Raw genomic sequence first — 19,477 nt, 5'->3', positions numbered from 1 at the left:
TGTATGTCACTGCTTTTTTAATAAATGCAGGCTGAAGACAAGAAGGTATCAGAAAAGACTCTTCATGCCCCAGTGTCACCTTCATCTGTACCTGACCATTTGAAGTGCAACATCCTCAAAGCTCAAGTGGAAGCTGCTTTTAGAGTAGGTGCCCAGGTAATCTGAGTTTAATACTCTGCTTTTTTAGTTGTTGCATAGCTTTCACCAGTTTTCCAAAATCCCATCATTCCTCCTGAGGAAGCGTGTAATTTTTAGTCAAGTATGCACATTGACATAGTGTTCTCCAGCTGTTCTGCAGTTTCTTCAGGTAACTCAAAATGATTGATATGGTGGAAGTAGGAAATTTATCCTTACTGGCATGATTAATACAGCCAGGAGAGGCTGAGAAAATAGGAAAGATGGCCTCAGGAAAACTCTGTTTTGTCACTCTAGCTTTTAGTTACTTTATAGCTTAGAAAGAGTAACCTCTGGAGTTTTCTGAGGCTACCCACTACTCACGGAAACTGGGTTTAAGATTTTTCTAGTGATAATATCTATATATCCAAATTCAACCTTTATTTCAGGGGATGATCTTTAGATACCTGAGTGTGAAATATTAGCTAGTCTCTCGCTTTCCTACTTCTTCATGTGATTTTAACTAAATTTTAAGCTTCTATTTTCACTGCTTGGTTAATGTTTACATTAGATACATCCTGTTTCAAAAATACTCTTTTAATAATGCCATACAACTGAAAACTGATGCTAAATAGCATGACTGTAAAAAGTTATTTTCCCAGTCAGAGTTGAAACCTAAAATATGTGATTCTTCTTAAGTGAAATTTGTGGACAAAAGATAATGCCATCGGTGCCAAAAAATAAAGCCAAATACAAAGTTTTAGGAAGAAAAATAGAGGTAAAAAGATTTTTATAATGTTATCCCAAGTTCCTGTGGTATCATGGAGCACACTATTCTCTTTGAATACAAATTATGTTGGTATTTCCATTGCTTTGTTTCTTTTCACAATAAAGTACCAGGTCAGCTTGCCCTGCAAAGGACTTGGTTAACAATCAGCTTTGTGTATTTGTTGTTCCCTGGCAGATCCTTCATTTGAGAGCTACATTACATCTGGTCTAGCTAGATCTAAGTAAGCATCAAAATCTGGTTATTCTCACTGCCTTATATTTCAATAGCAGAAACCATAAATCTGGCAGCATAAGGAGGAAGGAGTTGTTTGGGTGATTTTTTTGTCTTTTTGTTTTTGCTTAAAGCAGTTCTCTCACCTCTCTGAACTCTGTGTTGTATCAACTGTTTTTTATGTAGCATATTTCTGCCCTTGGGTTTACCTTCTGTTTTTCCTGTATATTTTTTTCTACAGGATGTCATGGTATACTTCTCATATTTGTATTTCCTTCTGAATATGCTTAATGGTCATGTTTGACTGGCTAGTTAAAGGCTGAAAGCAGTGTGTGCTGCTGCATTCGGAATACATTATTAGGGCAAGATAGGAAATGTGCTTAACGTATGCATCTCTCAATTGACCTGCTCTGCCCTAATTTTTCAGTCTGAGGCTTTCCAAGAGAAAGCATCCTGGGTTGCTTTTTCTGCCATAACCATATTCTTTAGTTGTTGTTGTGTGGTAAATAATTTTCACAGCAAATTGAGCATTCCTCTTTTCCTTCTTGCCTGTGTTGTTTTTCACAAGGCTTTAAAAATCAAATTGGATTAAGTAGATATCTGTGGATTTGGCCTCAATGAGAAAAATTTTATTTCAGGGGAAGGAGGGTAAAGAAGACTGTTGCACCATAGCATATATTGTGGGAAAATAATGGCATAGGATTCAGTTTGAAATCCCTGAAAATTTCATTGCTAACAAAGTGTGGCTTAAGATTTATAGCCAATAAAATAGGAAGTCACCTTAATCTTAGAAATCCTCATTCAACTACCTGCTTAGCCACAAAATTACCTATGTAACTAGAGACGAGTTCTTTTGCACTTGAGCTCCCCTCCTGTCAATTATAAAATATCAGATACATTGCAAAAAAAGCAGGCAGAGCCCAGGCAGTGATCAGCTGTTACAATAAGAAGCTGTGGCTACACAAGCACAGAAAAAGGTAGGAAAAATGGTCATGGTGAAGGAGCCAGTGGAAACACAACATTTATCCTCTAGAAGGTGGGAGAAGGGAAAGCTGCTAGAGGAGGACCTGACAAACCCCTTTAGGGTATTAGATACCATAAATCCACCCAGTTATCTTCTTTACCTGCCCCCAGCCCCCCAGACAACTATCTGAATACCAATAGCTAAGCTATTTCCCAGTGGCAGTTCAGTCATCTTCTGAGAAAAGTGACCTGGGATGGAATTGCAGTGCTGAGAGACACAGCATCCTTTCAAGGGAGCAGATAAGGAATAATTTTCTTCATGGAAGACAACTACTTTACACCATATATTCCCCCAGGGCTGTGATCCTGCCCCTCTTTGACCCCATGTGACATATATTGCTCCTCAGTATATCTGGAGGACTAATGATGTTGTCCTCTGCCCAATTCTATCTTTTGATGCCAGTTCCATATTATATCTCCTAGAAGTCTTGCCTTCTGCCCTTATTCTTAACACTCCAATTTCTCATCTCTTCTTTTTTGTACTGTCATATTTCAATTTACTAGGCAGCCAGAGCAAGAGGTATATCTAGGGTCTCTAAGGCACAGCCTATATTCCTCAAGTTGTAAAGCAAGACAGTCTAGCTTGTCTTCATGTAGAGCACAGTTATTCCCATATTTAATGATAGCACAAAAAATAAAAAAATAAAAGAAGGGGAAAAAAAGAGAACTTGCTTCTCTAGTTTGTAAAAGGAAGAAGAAAGAGACACTCTGTCTTATGCACATTGGTGTTTGAAAGGAAATGTTCTAAGGGCCCCAAAAAATCTATGGTCTAACTCATTCTTTTTGAAACTTCATGGGGCATTTTCATTATATGGTTAGGTTTAAAAGCATGAGAAAAATATTGGTGCACTGTAGGATCACATCCAAAATTAACAAACTGTTGCTTGAAGTATTTGTAACAGCTCTCCCTTCAAGCAGTAGGAATATTTTCAATACCATATGCTACTAACATCAGGATGTGACAAGTTTATGAAAGCACCTCCTGCATGTAGTAGAAGAAGAAGCTGTTCCTTGTTAATTCAGAGAACTGAGTAAATGTTTGCAAATGGATAATATAAGTTGGGACAGAATTTTTTTGTAGTTTGCTTTTTTTTTATGGCAGCTAGGCACCAACACAAGAGAGAGCCTTAGAAATGAATGATTCCAGTGCTTACGATTTAAAAAATGAAACCAGGGAAAATGTGGCTAGACATTTGAAAATATATCCTGAAATATGATCTCTGTGCTTTTTCATTTCAGAATTGTGCCAAAGAGCTTATCACATTCCTAGGGGACAATACATCTCCCATAGTTATAGCCCTGAGTTAGAGACAGAAAATTTGTAAGGTTATGGTGCTGATCACTTAGCTCTGCTTTTGGTTTAGAGTTATAGAGCAGCAGAAAACTAACATGAGTGAGGGTTGTTTTTTTTTTTTTTTATTTGGTGAAGATGGGAATGTTTATGTGCTACTCATCTAAATGTAGAATCAAGCTGTAGCGTGCACAGGGATGCTGGAAGCTGGATCTAGGAGCTCACTGCCATGGGCACCACAGATGAGAAACGTGAGGAGCCCACATGCAGCTGTGGGAACCTGTGGCTTGCACAGAGAATGCCATACTTACCTGTAGCATGAGAGTAAATGAGTAATGTTTCACAACACACCTCTCAAACTGTGCCACAGGGATCTGCCACCTTTTAGCTGACAGACTACATGTCACAGTTCCCACATAATTAAGCTCCAGGGGAGCCCTAAACACTGTGAAGCAACTGACATGTCTTTTATTTTTTTTTTTTTTGCATATATTCCAGGCTCTTCATTTGAGAGGTACTCCTATAAAGCTGCAGTAAGGAGCTGTCAGAATACAAAAGACCAGCTCTCCCTAGCATTTAAAACCCCTTTGCAGCTTGCATGAGTCAGTGCTGAAATGCTGTGATTGAGCAGAGATAACTTGTTGGTATCAAACAAAGAGTCCCTTTTGCCAAAAAGTTCATGGCCCAAGTGATGAAGGAAAGATACTTGAAGGTTTCAGTTGTTATTTTTACCCATTTTGGCTTTGGACAAATCCTAATTATCCTTAAAATTAAGCACAGGATCCTGAGCAAATGTACAGCTATCTCAGCAGGGCTTTTTATTTTGGCAGGCAGTGTTCTAGCAGTTTGTCATCCACAAGTGGTGTTTGTATTCTGTACCTGTTACCCAGGCTTTCCTGAATCCTTGGGTTGATGTGTGTCCAGCAGGTTAGCACAGAGAAGGATCCCTTTTCTCACAGATTTCTTCTGCAGCTGATTTTTGCATCACTCACATCTTCCTCTTGTCTGCAGACACGGGAAGGCCAAGCTCATTTTGCAGGTACATTTTTGCAGTGCAGTTTATAGAAGACAAATAAACGTGACATTACTATGAGCTACATTATGGGTTGTTCGCTGAGAAAAAAAAAAAAAAGTGGTGAGAAAAGGTGGTTTGGAGCTGCAGGGTCCTTACAAAAGAGCATACAAAATCTCATTTATTTCTCCGTTTTCAACCCCGATGGAAACTCTTGGCCAGGGAGAGGTATCTTCAATCAGCCAGGTTTGGGTTCTCAAGCCATTGATTCCCTTGCCTTGGTTCTCAGTAAACAAAGGGACATTTAGGCTGAACAAAGGGACGTTCAGTCCTCTAACTCCTTTCACACTCTAACTTTCTTGACAAGCCTATACACATGCAAATTTTTAGGCCAGGTCGATAGCCATCTCTCTCTTTTTTCTCCCTTTCCTAGAAACAAGTACAGGCCAAATATCATGTAGTTTTGCCTTAAGTTCTGCAAATATGTGAGTAAGTGCAGGTTGTCTGTGCTGTTTAGAGTTGTCTTGAGGAAAGGACAGGTCCTCAGATCATGCAGGATACCGGTGTCATCCTGTGCTCTCTAAATAGATGCAAGCCATGGCTGCAATGTAAATGAGATTGGCATCTATGCATTATTTATGGTAGAAAAGGTGCAGAAGTGAGGTGATCCACAGTGCCAGTCTGTCATGAATACATTTTTGACAATTCTTTGTCTCTTTTAGTGTTCTGCCTCCTTTAAGGAATGAGCCAAGTGTAAGGACTTCTCATCTTCAAAGTCCAGATGATTTTGCCGTATATTTCTAGAAAAAATTCCCCGTCTTTATGTAAGCTGGATCTTTGGAACTTTATTCACTTAAGGAGATCTGGATTCAAGCCCTAATCAGGTCATGAATGAAAATAGAGTAGGTGAGGGGAAGACACTTGAGGATTTATAATCATATGTGATCTTTCTTATTATAGGACTTAAACAAATCCTTCTGGATACCCAGAGGAATTCTCAGCTTTCACTAGATGTTGACTTAAGTACCCTGAAAGGATCAGCTTTTCCAACATTTCAGGCTCCTTCCATCATGAATTAGTTGCTGTTTGCTTCCCTCTCCTCCTTTCCTCCCTCTCTCCATCCGTCTTTATTCACAGCACTGAGCTACTGCACAATTTGACAGTCTTTGCACAGAGATCAGAACTGAAATTATGTGAGCATAGCAGGTCACAGCTGAGGTGTTCAGGCTGTGGGGGAAGCTTCCACAGCTCCTTATGTACACTGTGCCTTCCTTGCTAAAGCTGTTGCTGTTAGTCACCCACTTGGATGAGCAATAACCTCACTGTCAAGTTTCAGGCTAGGTAAAAAGAAGCAACTGCTCTGGGACTCTCAGCTGGAACAGCAGCAAGTGCAACATCGAATCAGTTATAATTGTTCATAACAATGGAATTAAAAATGGCTCAGCTTCAAATTCTCTGTGTTCAGTTGCTACGTCGAAACAGGTTTGCTCAACTTAAAAAGTGAGGCTACAGGAATTTCATGGTTCCACAGGTACAAAAAGACAAGATTTTGATTGTGTGTGATGAATATATGATACATGGCAGCTCATTAGAAGAGCGTCAGCAATGATACCTCAAAATCAGGGAAGGAACTGTGGCAGCCTTGCTGGAGGTACAGAAGGGGAGTGAAGATGTATATAAACAGATTATGGGAACTGATGAGATCTTGAGTTTATTCCCTGGGATAGTGGAGGCAAATGTGGCAGTGGTGTCACAAGACTCCCAGAGCTGTGGGTATGTCAGCTCTGTCTCCTCTCTGAGAGTTGGCCAGGACATGATGAGACAAGTACTGTTAATTGCCTTGATGTGTAAGAGCCTCACCATAGCCCATGGTGCTATACCTCATTCAGAGAGGAAAAAAAACCAGAGTAGTCTGCTCCCAAGAGACATAAACATCATGCTTTTCTGCCTGAGAAGTTACATTTGACATATTAAATCACCAAGGTAGGTTTACCTTGGCAGAACATTCTTCCTGATGACATGTTCCTTAGCCTGTATTATCTAATGAGATCAGCCAACATTTGGCATGGCTGACAAAAGATTAAATTGTTGATAAAGAGCTGAAAAATCAAATATGATTCAGGCCTCCTTACCATCATTACAGATTCAGAAAGAGCCAAGATAGAGAAGTATTTCCAGGCCACTGTGGTGAGAGTCATTCCTTCCTTACCTTTGAAGATCTCCAAACATGTGAAAGCTGTGTTGCTCTCCCTTCCTTTCAGCAACTGAGAACTTTGTGAAATTGCTAAATAAGGGCCATCATATGTTTCCTATGAGCCTTCTAGACCCTTGTCATTCTCAGATGAGAACCTGGCACTCCCCCTGGGCTGCAGTGATCTGATTCTTCATGCAGTTTTTTTGCTTATCCAAGGTGCTCCTATTTTGGGTCAGTAGAGGTGAGAGCCGCAGCAATTCCCCTTGTGAAGGAGGAGAGACACAGTGACACTAGCTCCCCATGGTGCTTGCTTGAGGCATGAAGAGCACAGACTGCCTTGCACAGTGCCCCAGTGGCAAAAATCACAGAAGTCTGCACCCAAAGTTCTGTCTTTACTGTATTTTCCCTCTTGGTATATGCTTGGTGCAACGAATTCCCATTTTAAGGTTCTGTCCTCCATTACCCTGGGGCTAACTCTTTCTTCAGAAGAAAATTGAAGGAGCTGCTGTTCACTAGGCAAATCCAGCCACCAGGGCTTATGAATTTATGCATGGGATTACTCTCAGGGGCCAGAAAGTGTTCCCACCTCCTCTGGAAAGCTCAGCAGAGTCTGGTTTAGCATCCCTGGAGCATCCACCCCCTCTCTAAGTCTCCAAAGGGCCTGGCTGCCAAGACAGCAGCAGGGATTAGCACTGCTCAGGAGTTGACTGAAAAGCAGTCTGAGAACTCCCAGCTGCCCATAGGTAGATGGCTCAGGGAGCTGTGGACAAAATTTATATACTTTTCTCCTCTTTTCATCCTTTGGTGAAACTATTTCTTAGCAATCATCTGTGAAGAGAGCCTGTACAATGGCATTGCTGCCCAGTCATGTTTCTTGTCCTGTCATAGTATAAAGCAATGCTTAAAATGATAAAGTAGTTCTTGGTTTCTAATATCATCCAGAAAGTTAATGGCATATGAAAACAGAAAATTAATGATTTTTCTTTTCCTCTGGGCCTGATGCAGATTAAAAAAACCCAGAATGGCATTGTGTGGATGGATTATATGGATAAACTTTTAATTTTATTTGCAGTCTGGTAGCCAGAAAAGTAGCTTGTTTCTCTTTGGGTAATTATTAAATTAATCTGCTTCTGTATAAATTGGGCTTCCAGGTCTGTTATGCGCTGAAATCTCTCCCTCAGAGTAGCAGCCTCTGTGGGAGAGAAGAATCTGCCTTAGTTAAGACATAAGCAGCTTCATGCTTTGCTTCTGCCTCTGTCTTTCTTACACAGCTCAGTGCTGGGCTTTCAGTGGGTGAGAGCCTCTGCCCAGCTCTGTGTGTACATTCCCTACTAGGTACTTCCTGCCACCCTTGGCTAAACCCCCTTTCTCCATTGCTGGAAGGCATCCTGCAATGGAAACCCAAATCCTAGCCCCCGCAGGTACACTTGTTTTCAAATGACAGCAAACCATCTGGGAATTACATTGCAAGGGCTGTCTACAAGCATAACCCTTCTTCTACAGTCATGTCTTTTCAGTAAGGCTGAGAAAGTCCTTCTGTGATCAGTGAATGTGATTTGCAGTGTTAAGAAGAAAAATAAAAGCAACAGGCTACCAGGTGATGACTTACTGACCTCATTTTGTACAAACACCCCAAAAGCCAATAAGCCCTCAAGTGAAGCAGGGGTGGTACACTTTCTCTCAGCTGCAGCCCTTTGCAGAAGAGGTTGCAATTATAACATTTTCCTGTGTCTGTTCATCCACAGCTAGGGAGGAAAGGCATAAAGTGAGAAGAATGAGCCCATCCTTGTAAATCTGTACCTGCCAATGCACACCCATGGCACCCTGAGGACAGGCCTTATCACCTGGGGCTGTTCAAGCCCCCCCATTTCTTTGCTTGCTCTCTCTCTCCTTACAGTTTAGAGTGGGATTACTTGCTCACTGGTCTGCAGTGCTTAGTTGTGGGTTCAGGAGTATTTTCTGATCTCTAAAACCTGAGTAATAACGGAGAAAAATTAACACCAAGAGAAATTCCTCATTGATAGAGGATGCTGGTCATGCTGCTTAGGAATATATGACTTCTTGAAATGCAGGCTTAGCCTTCCAATGGAGAGAAGACAAAAGAGAGAAATAATGTAGCCAGAGAGCTGAGAAGCCATGAAGGCTCTAACATAGTGAAGCCCTCTCAGCTGGCTAATGAGATCCATGGCTTATTGCATTTAAGGAGGTGGAATTTTAATAATTTCATTGCTAGTCACAACCCCTGCATTGCGTTCTTGATCTCTGTAATCTCTTTTCCATTGTTGTGTTCAAGTGCATCTTAAAATGCAGATCAATTACTTTCGTGAAAATTGGAATGAACTAAAATTTGTAGTTTTAAAAAGTAACCAATTTGACACATAATAAGCAGCTAGCTTGACAGGCTTAACAATAAAATGTTGCTAAGACATCAGTGTGGAAGAAGAGACCTTGTATTAGGTTTCTGACAGCTGGATTCACATTTACAGATTTCAGAAACCAAACAGCTTTATAAAAAGCATTATAATTTCTGTAGAACAAAGAAATATTGCTTCCACTGCTCATCTATGCCAACAAAGAATGATTTTCAATGATTTCTCTCAAGTCCTTAAAAACTTTTTTTCTTTCAAGAAATCAATAGAGTTTGAATAAACATTATGCAAGACAGAGCTACTAGAAAACTAGTAAAAATGTTTTCTAAAGCTGAGCTGAATTGCCTAAACCTACAAATTATTTATTAAAATTTTAAAATTGAACTCCTGATCCCCAAAAGGTTTATGATGTGACATTAATTCACTGAAAACCTTAGCAGCAAAACATTTGGTAGCTGAGTTACAATGATGGTGGTGTAGGGATAATGTCTCACATTTATCTGATTCCTTAATTTCTGGAGTGTTTGTGCAGGACTGAGAAAACCTCTGCCTGAGGGAGATTAAACCCAAATATGTAAGGGTACTACATGGAATGGAGCTTCTCCAGTAGCTGCTGCTGATCCTGTTCTCCTCCAAGTAACCTAGCTGAAAACCAGCTTCCTCTGTGAACTAACCCCCTAGGAGAGGGATAAAGCTGCTGATGAGGGTCAGAGGGTCCCCTCTCTGCACATGGGGGCTTTGGTATCAATATACAAGGTTCAACAATTCTAATAGGAAGGGATGAACTTCCTACTAAAGGACTTGTCTCAAAATGCCCTCTAACCCATCACTTCAGCTACTTGCCTGGGCCGGAGGAGACCCAGAACAGAGTTCACTTTCTGTCAGGTTCCCAGTGGTTCCAGTTTAATTGCCCATACAGTTAATTGTGTGTACACAATTAAGCTGGAGCAGTCCCTTCCCACCATGGCTGATGATCTGGTAAATAATGATCTGGGAAGTGGCAGTGAGGGTTCTGTTCCCTCTAGCATAAGGGGAAAACAAACCAACACTTGGGTGATTTCCCCAAGCACTGAGTATCCCTACTGATATTTTTATTTTAGTTCATCACTAAGGTATAGAAGAAACTCAGATTTGATTTTGTTTCCTTTTCTTATGAGTACCCACAAACGAAATATTTCAATTTTTATTGAATGGAAGGTCTTATGTAACATTACAATATTTTTATGTGTCTGTAAAATCCTTTGATTTGGATTTGATGGATTTGAAGAAATCTGTTTCATCCTATTTTAAGAGGATTAGACTGACACATTTAATTTAATTTGATCTGGACCTACGGCCTCAAATTACTGTGGTTCAGATACTGAACACTGAAAAACCACTCTGTTGTGGGACTATTTCAGTCCCCCTCTGTTCATATAGCAGGGTGAAAATGTCACAGTCTGAGGAGTCCCTGACTGATGGGGAGGAGTATTTGGAAATACTCTTGTCTCTGTAGTCAGTATTTTCTGTAGTGGGGGGCAGTGTTGTCCTCACACTGGCATTTACACATGGATTGAGAATACTGCATCTCATATGAAGAGTATATCAACACCTGCCCAGATTGGGCATTTCCTAGGTAATAAAGCAATTTCCATGGGGGATATTTTTCAATACTAGTATTTTCAAATCGACAGAAAAATGGCATATGAGAGACAGGACTCTGTAATTTAGCAGAGAGCGGTAGTGAGTGAGATTTTCTGTGAATTGTGCATACAGTGTGAATATATGTAGGGAATCACATTTTTCAGTTAGATTTTCAAAAACTGAATGAAAAGTTGGCATCATTATTTCAGAATAAATATTTCTTCTACTCCAATTGAAAGGACAGCTCAATTACAGTATGTTTGTCTGTGTAGATTTTGTATGATTTCTGCTCAAGTGCTTTCTGGTGGAGCTATAAATGTCAGTGTTCCTTTCTTTCTCCTCCAGTACCAATCTCTCTTTCCCTTATACTATTGCCCATTGTACGTTGTTGCTCATCACAGTGAATCTCAGCTGTAGGTGATGAAAACCCAAAAAGATCATGTCTTTTAAATCTGGACAGAGTAGGCATTTTGGGTGCTGCAGTTTTCTGAGCTGCTTACAGGAATATTTTTTTAATAAACAGTTGTATTATCCTAAGTGCATGGATGTTGTACTAAACTTTGGCTCCTTCTTTTAACAGGCTGTGAAAGAAGAGACCTCTTTTGTAAATCCCAGTAAGACCTCCAGTCTGCAGGACCCTAATGTAAGGTCTGTTGCTTCTTGTCTGTAGGGGAAGCAAAAAATTAATATATGATGTAATGAGGCATTTTCCAAACATTATTTCAACTTGTTGTTACAGTTCAATTTGCTCATCTCCAGGTTGCTGTGTAAAGTTCACCATGCAATGACCTGAGGAGAAGGTGGCTGTCAGAACAGTGCTTATTTTATACATATATATCAGATATAGTTTAAGAATTTATAAAATCTCAGCTTTAAAATATCAGGCTAAGTGTATCTATTTCAATAAATGACAAAACAGTTTTCATAACTTTTCTATCAGAAAAATGGTAGGTGTCCAAACTGGAATATCCCTGTGTCTGCATTTTCCTGATTTGTGCAAGGTCTTTTCTTCACAGAAGAAGAGGCATTTGGTATACAGTCTTCAGAAAAATGGCTCATTTGCAGACAGTAGTAACTACTTTTGATTGTACTTTTCTTCTGTTGATAGAGGATAATAGTCTTTCTTCATTGGAGTGGCCATTTTGAAGAGGCATGTTAATTGTAAAGACGATTTGAGTGGCACAGTATGCTGTCTTCCAGCAGGTGATTAGAGAGGAGGTTACAGCAGGAGAATTTGGAAATCACCTGCCTCTATGTGTCTGGTAGTTCCATCACTTTGAACATCTGCAGTGTTGAAATCTGGGGGGAGAGTTTGAGGGAAAAATGTTGTGGATTTACAGCATGGCTGTTAATCAGCTAGTTACACCAGTGTATCTGGTTTTTATATGTTCATGTATATGTAATACACATATGTACTGGAGCACTAGTCATCTCATGATTTTATTTTATAAATTTTAAGTGGTGATTCTTGCAACAGAAAACAGACAATCATCTTATAGAAAAATCTAGTTGAGGGGCGTAATGAATTTTGTTTGAAAAATTAAGTCATTCTGAACTCAAAAATTAACACTTATAGTTGGGAAAATTTTGTCAATGTTTATTTCAAATTGTATTTTCCCTACAGTGTGATAAATCTTCACTAGCCTTCAAAAACCACCTTGTTCAGAAATTCCTTTCTGACCAGAATGGGCTAGCAGAGTTCCTATGCTTGCTTAATGAAAGCAGCTACCTAGAGAAGAATGGTGGGCATGGTTGATGGTACTGAGGCAGGAGGAGACACAAGAGGCGATGCTGTTGCCTCCCATGGCAGCACCTGGATTGCTTGTAGTGCAGCTTTGATTACCAGTTTCCCAGTCTCTTATCTTGTGATACCCTGCAGAGCTGAAATGTCTCACCTGAGAGGCCATGATTTTCTCATTTGTTTGTCCAAGAGGCTGTAAAGTCTGTTTGATATTTAGATTCACCCATTTTTCTTCTGTGCTGTTGCTCTTCTTAGACCTGCACTAAACTTTCTTGAGAAATTATTTTCTTTCTTAAGAAAACTCATCACATACATTGCACAGTGACCTATTTCTTTGTTTAATTGAAATGGGTTTCCCATGCTGTCTCTGGCACAGCACTTTCTTTGTTTGCTGTCACTTCCAGAAGCAGTTCCGGAGGACCTAATTTGAATATCCCTGTGTGACTGGGATTGTGGCTACAGACTTGTTTTCCTTAATCACTTCTGCTCAACTTCTGCATAACATCTGTAGAAAAGCCTTTTTACTCCACATTTTGGAATAGGTTCTCTCCTGCTGCATCATGTTGAACTGTAAATGTGTGGTGTGCTTTGTAAAGTGCTTTTTAGTAAAGTACTATTCAGCATGAGGTAAGGTTGGTAACCTGGCTGCAAAGCAAATTTCACTGTTTTCTTTCACACACATCCAAGCTTATAAAATTGTAAAAGTCTCATTGGAGTTCTTGGTATGCAGCATTCTGGTGTATATTTGTCTAATATTTATTTTTATCTGTGATATGTCAAGCATCATTTCCTCTACAGTGAGTTGTACCAAATGAAATGGTATTCTTTTATTGCTGTGTCCTGAAGGTGCACATATCCAAGTAATCAATGCTCAGGGATAGACTAGTTTTAAGGGATAGACCAATTTTAACAGCCTGCATTCAAAACTCAGAGAAAAATGCAAAATAAATCCAGTGTCTAACCATTTTCTTTCTCCTTCAAGCAGCTACCCTTTCTGCAGGGCTATATGCACCTCTGCAGCCAGCCAGCATGTGATCTATTTGCCAATAACATTCTCTATAACCTCTGTCTTGTGGAATTTGATGGACGTAAATGAGCCTTTGCTCTGCTAGGAATTGCATCTGAGTAGAGCCAAGGGTTAGTTCATACTGGGAGACAAATTGTCTGGGAGCTTTTCTCTTCTCTTTAGCAGAGACAAGCAAAACAACCCTTGGTAAAAAAAACCTTCCACATGGAATATATGTTTTTTCCCTGCAAGTGCTCATGCAGACATTTCTGTAAACAACGCCTCTGTGAATCTTTGAGGACTCTGTTTGCTGAAATATCTTGCTGGTTGAAAGCAGTAGCTGTCACAGCTTTTTAACAATACTCCACTCTTTTCATGTGAGGGATTTATAGCAGGGACAATGACTTTTTCACACTGATAACTGTACAAAACACTACAAAATTCTTTGTTTTTTCCAAACCCAAGACACGGGGAAATTCCTTCAGGCTTTCTAGTAAGCATACATATGCAGTTTTGAACAGTAACTGAAGCATGAATTGTTTGTATTAATAGGGAACTAGAGGGTGACAGAGGACGGCAGTAGTGCTTGTTTGATTAAAAAATTGTGCTCTCTTTGCTACCATTTTGTCTGCTCCTCCATTGCCATTCTGAATATTATACTTTTAATGAATTAACTGCTTGGATATGGCCTGTAATCTCCCATAGCAATTATTTTAGCATCTGCCATGACAGACTCAATTTGGCTAACAATTGCTATAGCTCTTTGTAGAATTAGTTCTGGTTCAACTAGTAATTACTCATATGTCTGTGTGGTATAGCCACTTTTCCTGCAAGTCAGTCTCCAGTAATTTTCTTGGGCATGGCCTCAGGATAATGTTGTACTATGAAAAGTTGTCATGTATCAGGCAGTTTATCCACCTGTTTTCTGTGTCTTCTGGCAAACTCTGAACACTTCTTTATGTAAGTAATTTTAAGTATGAGGAAGGGGCAATCAGAGCTGAAGCTGAACTAGCACTAACTTTGCAGCTTTCAAGAGGGGAAGCCTTGTTAAATTTGCTCTGTCATTTGGTGCAGAGGCTGGAATTGCAAGGTTGTCTCCTGATCTTGCAGTTAATAGGTAACCTGTACACACCAGATTAGGATGCAGGAGGATATGGGATCACAGCAGACTGCAGTCCTCTCTCACTCCCTGCTTCTGGAGAGCAGTCCTACATTTTTCTGTAGGTTTTCCTCCTCTGGATAGGATTTTCTTTTTCCTCCCAGACTGTTTCAAGTGCTGGTTCCAACATTAAATGATGAAAGAGCAGGTGACTCAGTAACTGAATACATGCTGCAGCATTCTAGCTTACATCCTCTTTAATCCTCAATTACACTCTGAATTGGGACATAGTTGTACATTCCCCTTGGTTACCCTACTGCTTTGCAGATAACCTGTAACAGAGCTGCAGATCTGGACACTGGCTACAGGGAAGTTGGATGGTTGCCTCAGCTGGATCTGTCTGGGCTGCATGTGACAGAGTTCTCACCTGAACAAAGTCAAATGAGAGCAGCTAACAGGAGGGGAATTTCTCCAGCAGGTTAAATAGGAGAGCCATGAGTTACCTTGATAAGATACAGGAGTCCTCTGAAGAAGAGTCGAACCTTTCTTTATTACAACTCTGTTGTAACAGATCTGAAAGCACACACATTTTCTTCAACACCAAAGTAATATGTACTCTATATACTAGTCACTATACAACTGGGCTGTATGCATTTTGGACAAGGCAGAAGAGAACACTGGTTTTTGGAAGAAATACCTGGGGGAAAAAAGTGTTATTTATGTGTTTGCTTACTTTTTTTTACTCTTTTGTTTTTCTTTTTTTTTCTTTTTATACTGCCTGTGTTGAATCAAGAAGAGATACAGTTAGTTTGCAGTCACCACTTCACATGGTGAGGCATGCTTTGTTAAGGCATGTAGTAAAAATGTGTTTGTGTCAACACTGGGTTAGTTTGGAATTTGTTAGGGCAGTCATTTTGCTAGGATTTTTAATAGTGCTTCTTTTGGGATCTAGACCCCAAGTGTACAAGGGAAGAAGTGATCACATCCATCCTTATCAAGGCCAACAAGAGGAATTCATCTTACAATAGAGCTAGAAAAGCCTTTCTAACAGATCACTTTCTTCTTTAGTATTGTAAAAGGACCTGTCATGGTAGCAAATGCTCCAGAAGGGATTGTGAGGAAGCAGCAGAGGAATTTTCCCATCTGTTAGAGAATTCCTGACACTCAGGTATCTGTCTCTGTGTCCAGATGGAACTGTTGAGGGAGAAGTGTTTTGGGAGAATTTTCTGATTAGATATCTAATTTAATTCACGTTTGAGATTACTGAATGTCCTTATGGTTTTCTTAAGGCTCTCATCCCCTGCCTCTACCAACTAGTTTTTTTGTATTTGATTCTTTTAGCCTTGAGAGATCAGGGTTCCAGCTGTCTGCCAAAAACAAAGAAGGAAGTATAGTGAAGGAAGTAATTTTGTGCAAAAAAGGAAAATAAAAAGTGTAGTCAGCAGCTTTCCTATCACCTCTGGTCACACTTTCCTCTTGATCAGAGGCATGTCCCACCTTCTGATTTGGGACGTGGAGGTTTCTGTCCTGCAGTGTATCAAGGGAATTGCAAAGTCACCTTTTCACTTTTTTATAAACCTCACCCATTTCTCAGTAAGGGGATGGATGCTAGAAAGATAAACTCGTGAACTTTCTTTGCAGAAATGTATTGCCCTAATTGCCAGCCTGCTTAATTTATTAAATATAATAAGGAATATATGGCTAAGCACAGATCCCCATGAAAAGAATTTGTTTTCTTAGTCAAATCTTTGCCAGACAGAAGCACCAGCTGTACAATTTCCCCAGTGCCTATACATTAATTTCTCCTGAAAACTCTTTGAAGCATGTTTTCTTTCTGGCTAGGACCACCTGGATAATCATATAGCATGGATACCTGAGTACATGTGCATGTAGGTTCACACATACACATTTGGACTGTATTTAAGATAAAGGTCTGCACTTTTTCGTATTTTGTTTTCTTCTCCAACATGTCTGAATGCAAGTCCTGGTATAATTCTGCTGTACTGGCTTAAGGAATCATAGAGTTAAGAACTACACCAAAATAGTTCAGATGCTAAGAATTGCTACTACTTAGGACAAAGCAAAATACCCTCTGTCTTTGGGCAAAGCCTGTTTGCCAAAGTAAATTTTCATCTTGGGATAAATCCAGCAGTAAAAATGTGGGTAAAAATGCCTGAAGTTAAACAAGTTGGGTAAGCAACTGAAGTAAAATTTGTAAGACAGGAATTACCTAGCAACAGGATTTGCTGATAATGTTCACTTTTCTTCATGTTCACGTGCTGCTCAGGAAAGCTTAGATATGATACGTTTGCTACATGTAAGCACTAATACCTTCTTCATCTCCTGCATGTTAGACTTCATTTTATGAGGGCTCAAGGCAGGACTGTCACCAACTCTAGATCAAGTCAGCCATGGATTTGTCTATCTGAATTTTGAAAACCTCCAAACCCAGGATGGAGATTAGACAGCATCTTACTCAAAATAGTGATCAAAAGTGTAAATATAAGTTCAGTTGTCAGTCAGGAGCCCTCTTCAGCTGAAACCCTCGAGTTGGCTGGTCAGTTATTACTGTTCTTGTTGCTGTTGCCATTTGCTGTCATGCACCATGTGGTACATTTATGCACTGCAATATTTATTTCCCTTAAAATATGCTTTTGGGTTACTGCCAGATTTGGCAGGCTTTATATCCCACATGGTTCAGGATTTGTCTGTGGATTTCTTTCTGTTTAGACCAACTGCTGCATCACCCTTTGTTGATCCTTGTTATCCAAATTATCTCATCTTTCATAGGATTGCAAATAGCAATATTCTTCTTATGTGGGAGTAGGTATAAGCACCAGCTGGTGCTTTGTGCATTCATTTATTCTAATTTTCTTTGTATATCTTCCCATCCAAAACCAAATTACGCCATTACATTCAGACTAATTACATTAGGAGCTGCTCAACACGTAACGTAAAATTAAATGTTATCTCGTAGAGCTTGATGATGCTGCACACCAGAATTGAGGGGTGGAAAACATTAAATTATATCAAGTTTACGGGGTGCAGATGAATCAGGAGAAGTAATCTCAGGCACTCTTCTGAATGCCTACTGCAGAGTAAGCTTGGCTCATACAGATTGTCAGAATGTGATCAACCTGCTGTGCCTTGTGCCTCTGGGGTGCACTGGGCTTTGAGTCTGGCTGCCTTTCAATTGATGGGAAAATGTCCAACAACTTTTGTGCCCAAAGTGATACTTCTAAAATATAGCTTCCATGTATCATCAAGGAAGGAGTGTCTCTCAAAGTAATGTCTGCACTCTTGTGCTTTTGCCTCTCCATTCTCACCTGTACAAACTATATTAACATTTAAATTGTCATCTTTTGCTCTCTGAGCTAACATCCTGCTGACATACCTCAGTCTGAACCTTAACCATGTTTTACAGAGAACTCTGGCTCTCTGCAGGTGTTCTCAAAATATGACTGTATAAGCAAGGTGCAAAGTGTAGTGATGTTTGCCTAATGTGTACACAATTTAATGTGAAACTAGCATCCCAGTATCTGTTTTTATACATATACTTCCATTGAAGCTCAGGGTAGCTTTTATGTGACCTGATACCTCACCTGCATGATTATGGGCAGCTTGTTTCCCCAAGTTGAAGACTTCAGTTCCCTGGAAAAGTAGATATATCCAAAAGAACTTTCAGGAAGCTGATCAAGAATTATGTGCTTAGTCTCACCTGGCATGAACTTCAGTGAATTCAAGCAGGCTGCTTTTTCTTAAACTCAGAATGGAGTTAACTCTGTGAGGCAGAGTCTGAAATATTGCATTTAAATATCTCCTTCTAAATATATTGTGAATTATACAGGTAAACTGAAATAATTATCTCTGTTGGCTTCTTCCTAAGAAATTTGAATTGCTTTTAAAAAACTTCTTTCTCATTCAGTCTTTACTTTAAAAAAATGATTGTAAAGAATCAGTCTCCAACTGAAAAATTTCAACCAACATTTCCAAAAATAAGCAAATATCTAAATACACATCATCCTGGCCTCAGTCCAGGGACAGATTAATGGATCTACTGCTCTAGCTTTTTGTGAGAACCTCACACAGTAATTTCTGCATCAAAGTCATAACTTCAAGCTGAACTCTTGAATAGCCTTTGCATGACAGTCTGCATTAAAGATTGCAGATAGCACATCTGTGTATGTTCTTTTACTTCATTCTGAGTCTTAAAGACCTCTTTGACCTGCTGCCTGAAGCCAAATGCTGATGAATTGTTTGTAATTGTATTCTTAACCTCCATACTACAGAGAAAGGAGCAGTACTCAGACCTTTCAGATGAGGAAAAGCTAACGAAATACCCCACTTGAGGTGCATTTCTTTGGCTTAGTCCTCTGCCCCCTAAACTGTGCCTAGTCTCCTTGGAAAGCACAGAATTCATTATGGCTGTCCTGGTTGCTGTGAGTAGGGGTAGGATTTGTAGCTCAGTTTGACCTTAGATACCAGATGTTGACCTCCTACATTACCCTGAGCTGTGAGAGAAGAGCAGCTCCTGTATGATCATTATCTATCTGTTGGACCACAGGGGCACTGTACTTTTGTCTAGACTGCACATAATTTTCATTGCAAGGGCAGTGGAGGGCACAGAAAATTTTTCCTTTACAAGAAGCAGAACTCAATTTGTTTGAAAGAAAAGCACATAATCTGTAGCAAGGACCTTTTTTATACATCTGCAATCTATAGGGAGGGGGGTATGGGAGATAAAAAGAAGAAAAAAACTTTATGCAGAAAATTTGATATGGGCAGTAGCTTTAAAATGTCCAAGCAATGTTTTGAAGAGCTAACCTGTCTTCTGAGAAAAGGTACCTTATCAAAGGGAAAGAGAACATATTGTTTCTTAACTTCAGATGACCTTTGGAAAAGAAATGTGTGAAATACTAAGAGCACAGGCTTAGGAAAGATTTGAGTGTTTGTCTGTGTTTGCTTAGCTTGTTAGGCTATGTCTTTGATATACAAGAGAATGCAT

At 39.7% G+C, this 19,477-nt stretch overlaps 1 protein-coding gene across 2 annotated transcripts in view; it reads left to right on the top strand.

Moving 5' to 3' along the window:
• The window catches only part of EPB41L4B (erythrocyte membrane protein band 4.1 like 4B), a 170,138-nt gene that overhangs the window by 112,515 nt on the left and 38,146 nt on the right, over positions 1 to 19,477 (top strand). For both annotated transcript variants that reach the window (XM_066560253.1, XM_066560245.1), the window contains 2 exons: positions 31 to 156; positions 11,207 to 11,274. In XM_066560253.1, the coding sequence (XP_066416350.1) occupies positions 31 to 156; positions 11,207 to 11,274 (194 nt within the window). The remainder of the gene's footprint in view (positions 1 to 30; positions 157 to 11,206; positions 11,275 to 19,477) is intronic.

The sequence above is a fragment of the Molothrus aeneus genome, chromosome 1, assembly GCF_037042795.1.
Source record: "Molothrus aeneus isolate 106 chromosome 1, BPBGC_Maene_1.0, whole genome shotgun sequence".
Taxonomy (NCBI): domain Eukaryota; kingdom Metazoa; phylum Chordata; class Aves; order Passeriformes; family Icteridae; genus Molothrus; species Molothrus aeneus.
Note: the sequence above shows the minus strand (reverse complement) of the source record. Positions and strands in the feature narration are given on the sequence as shown.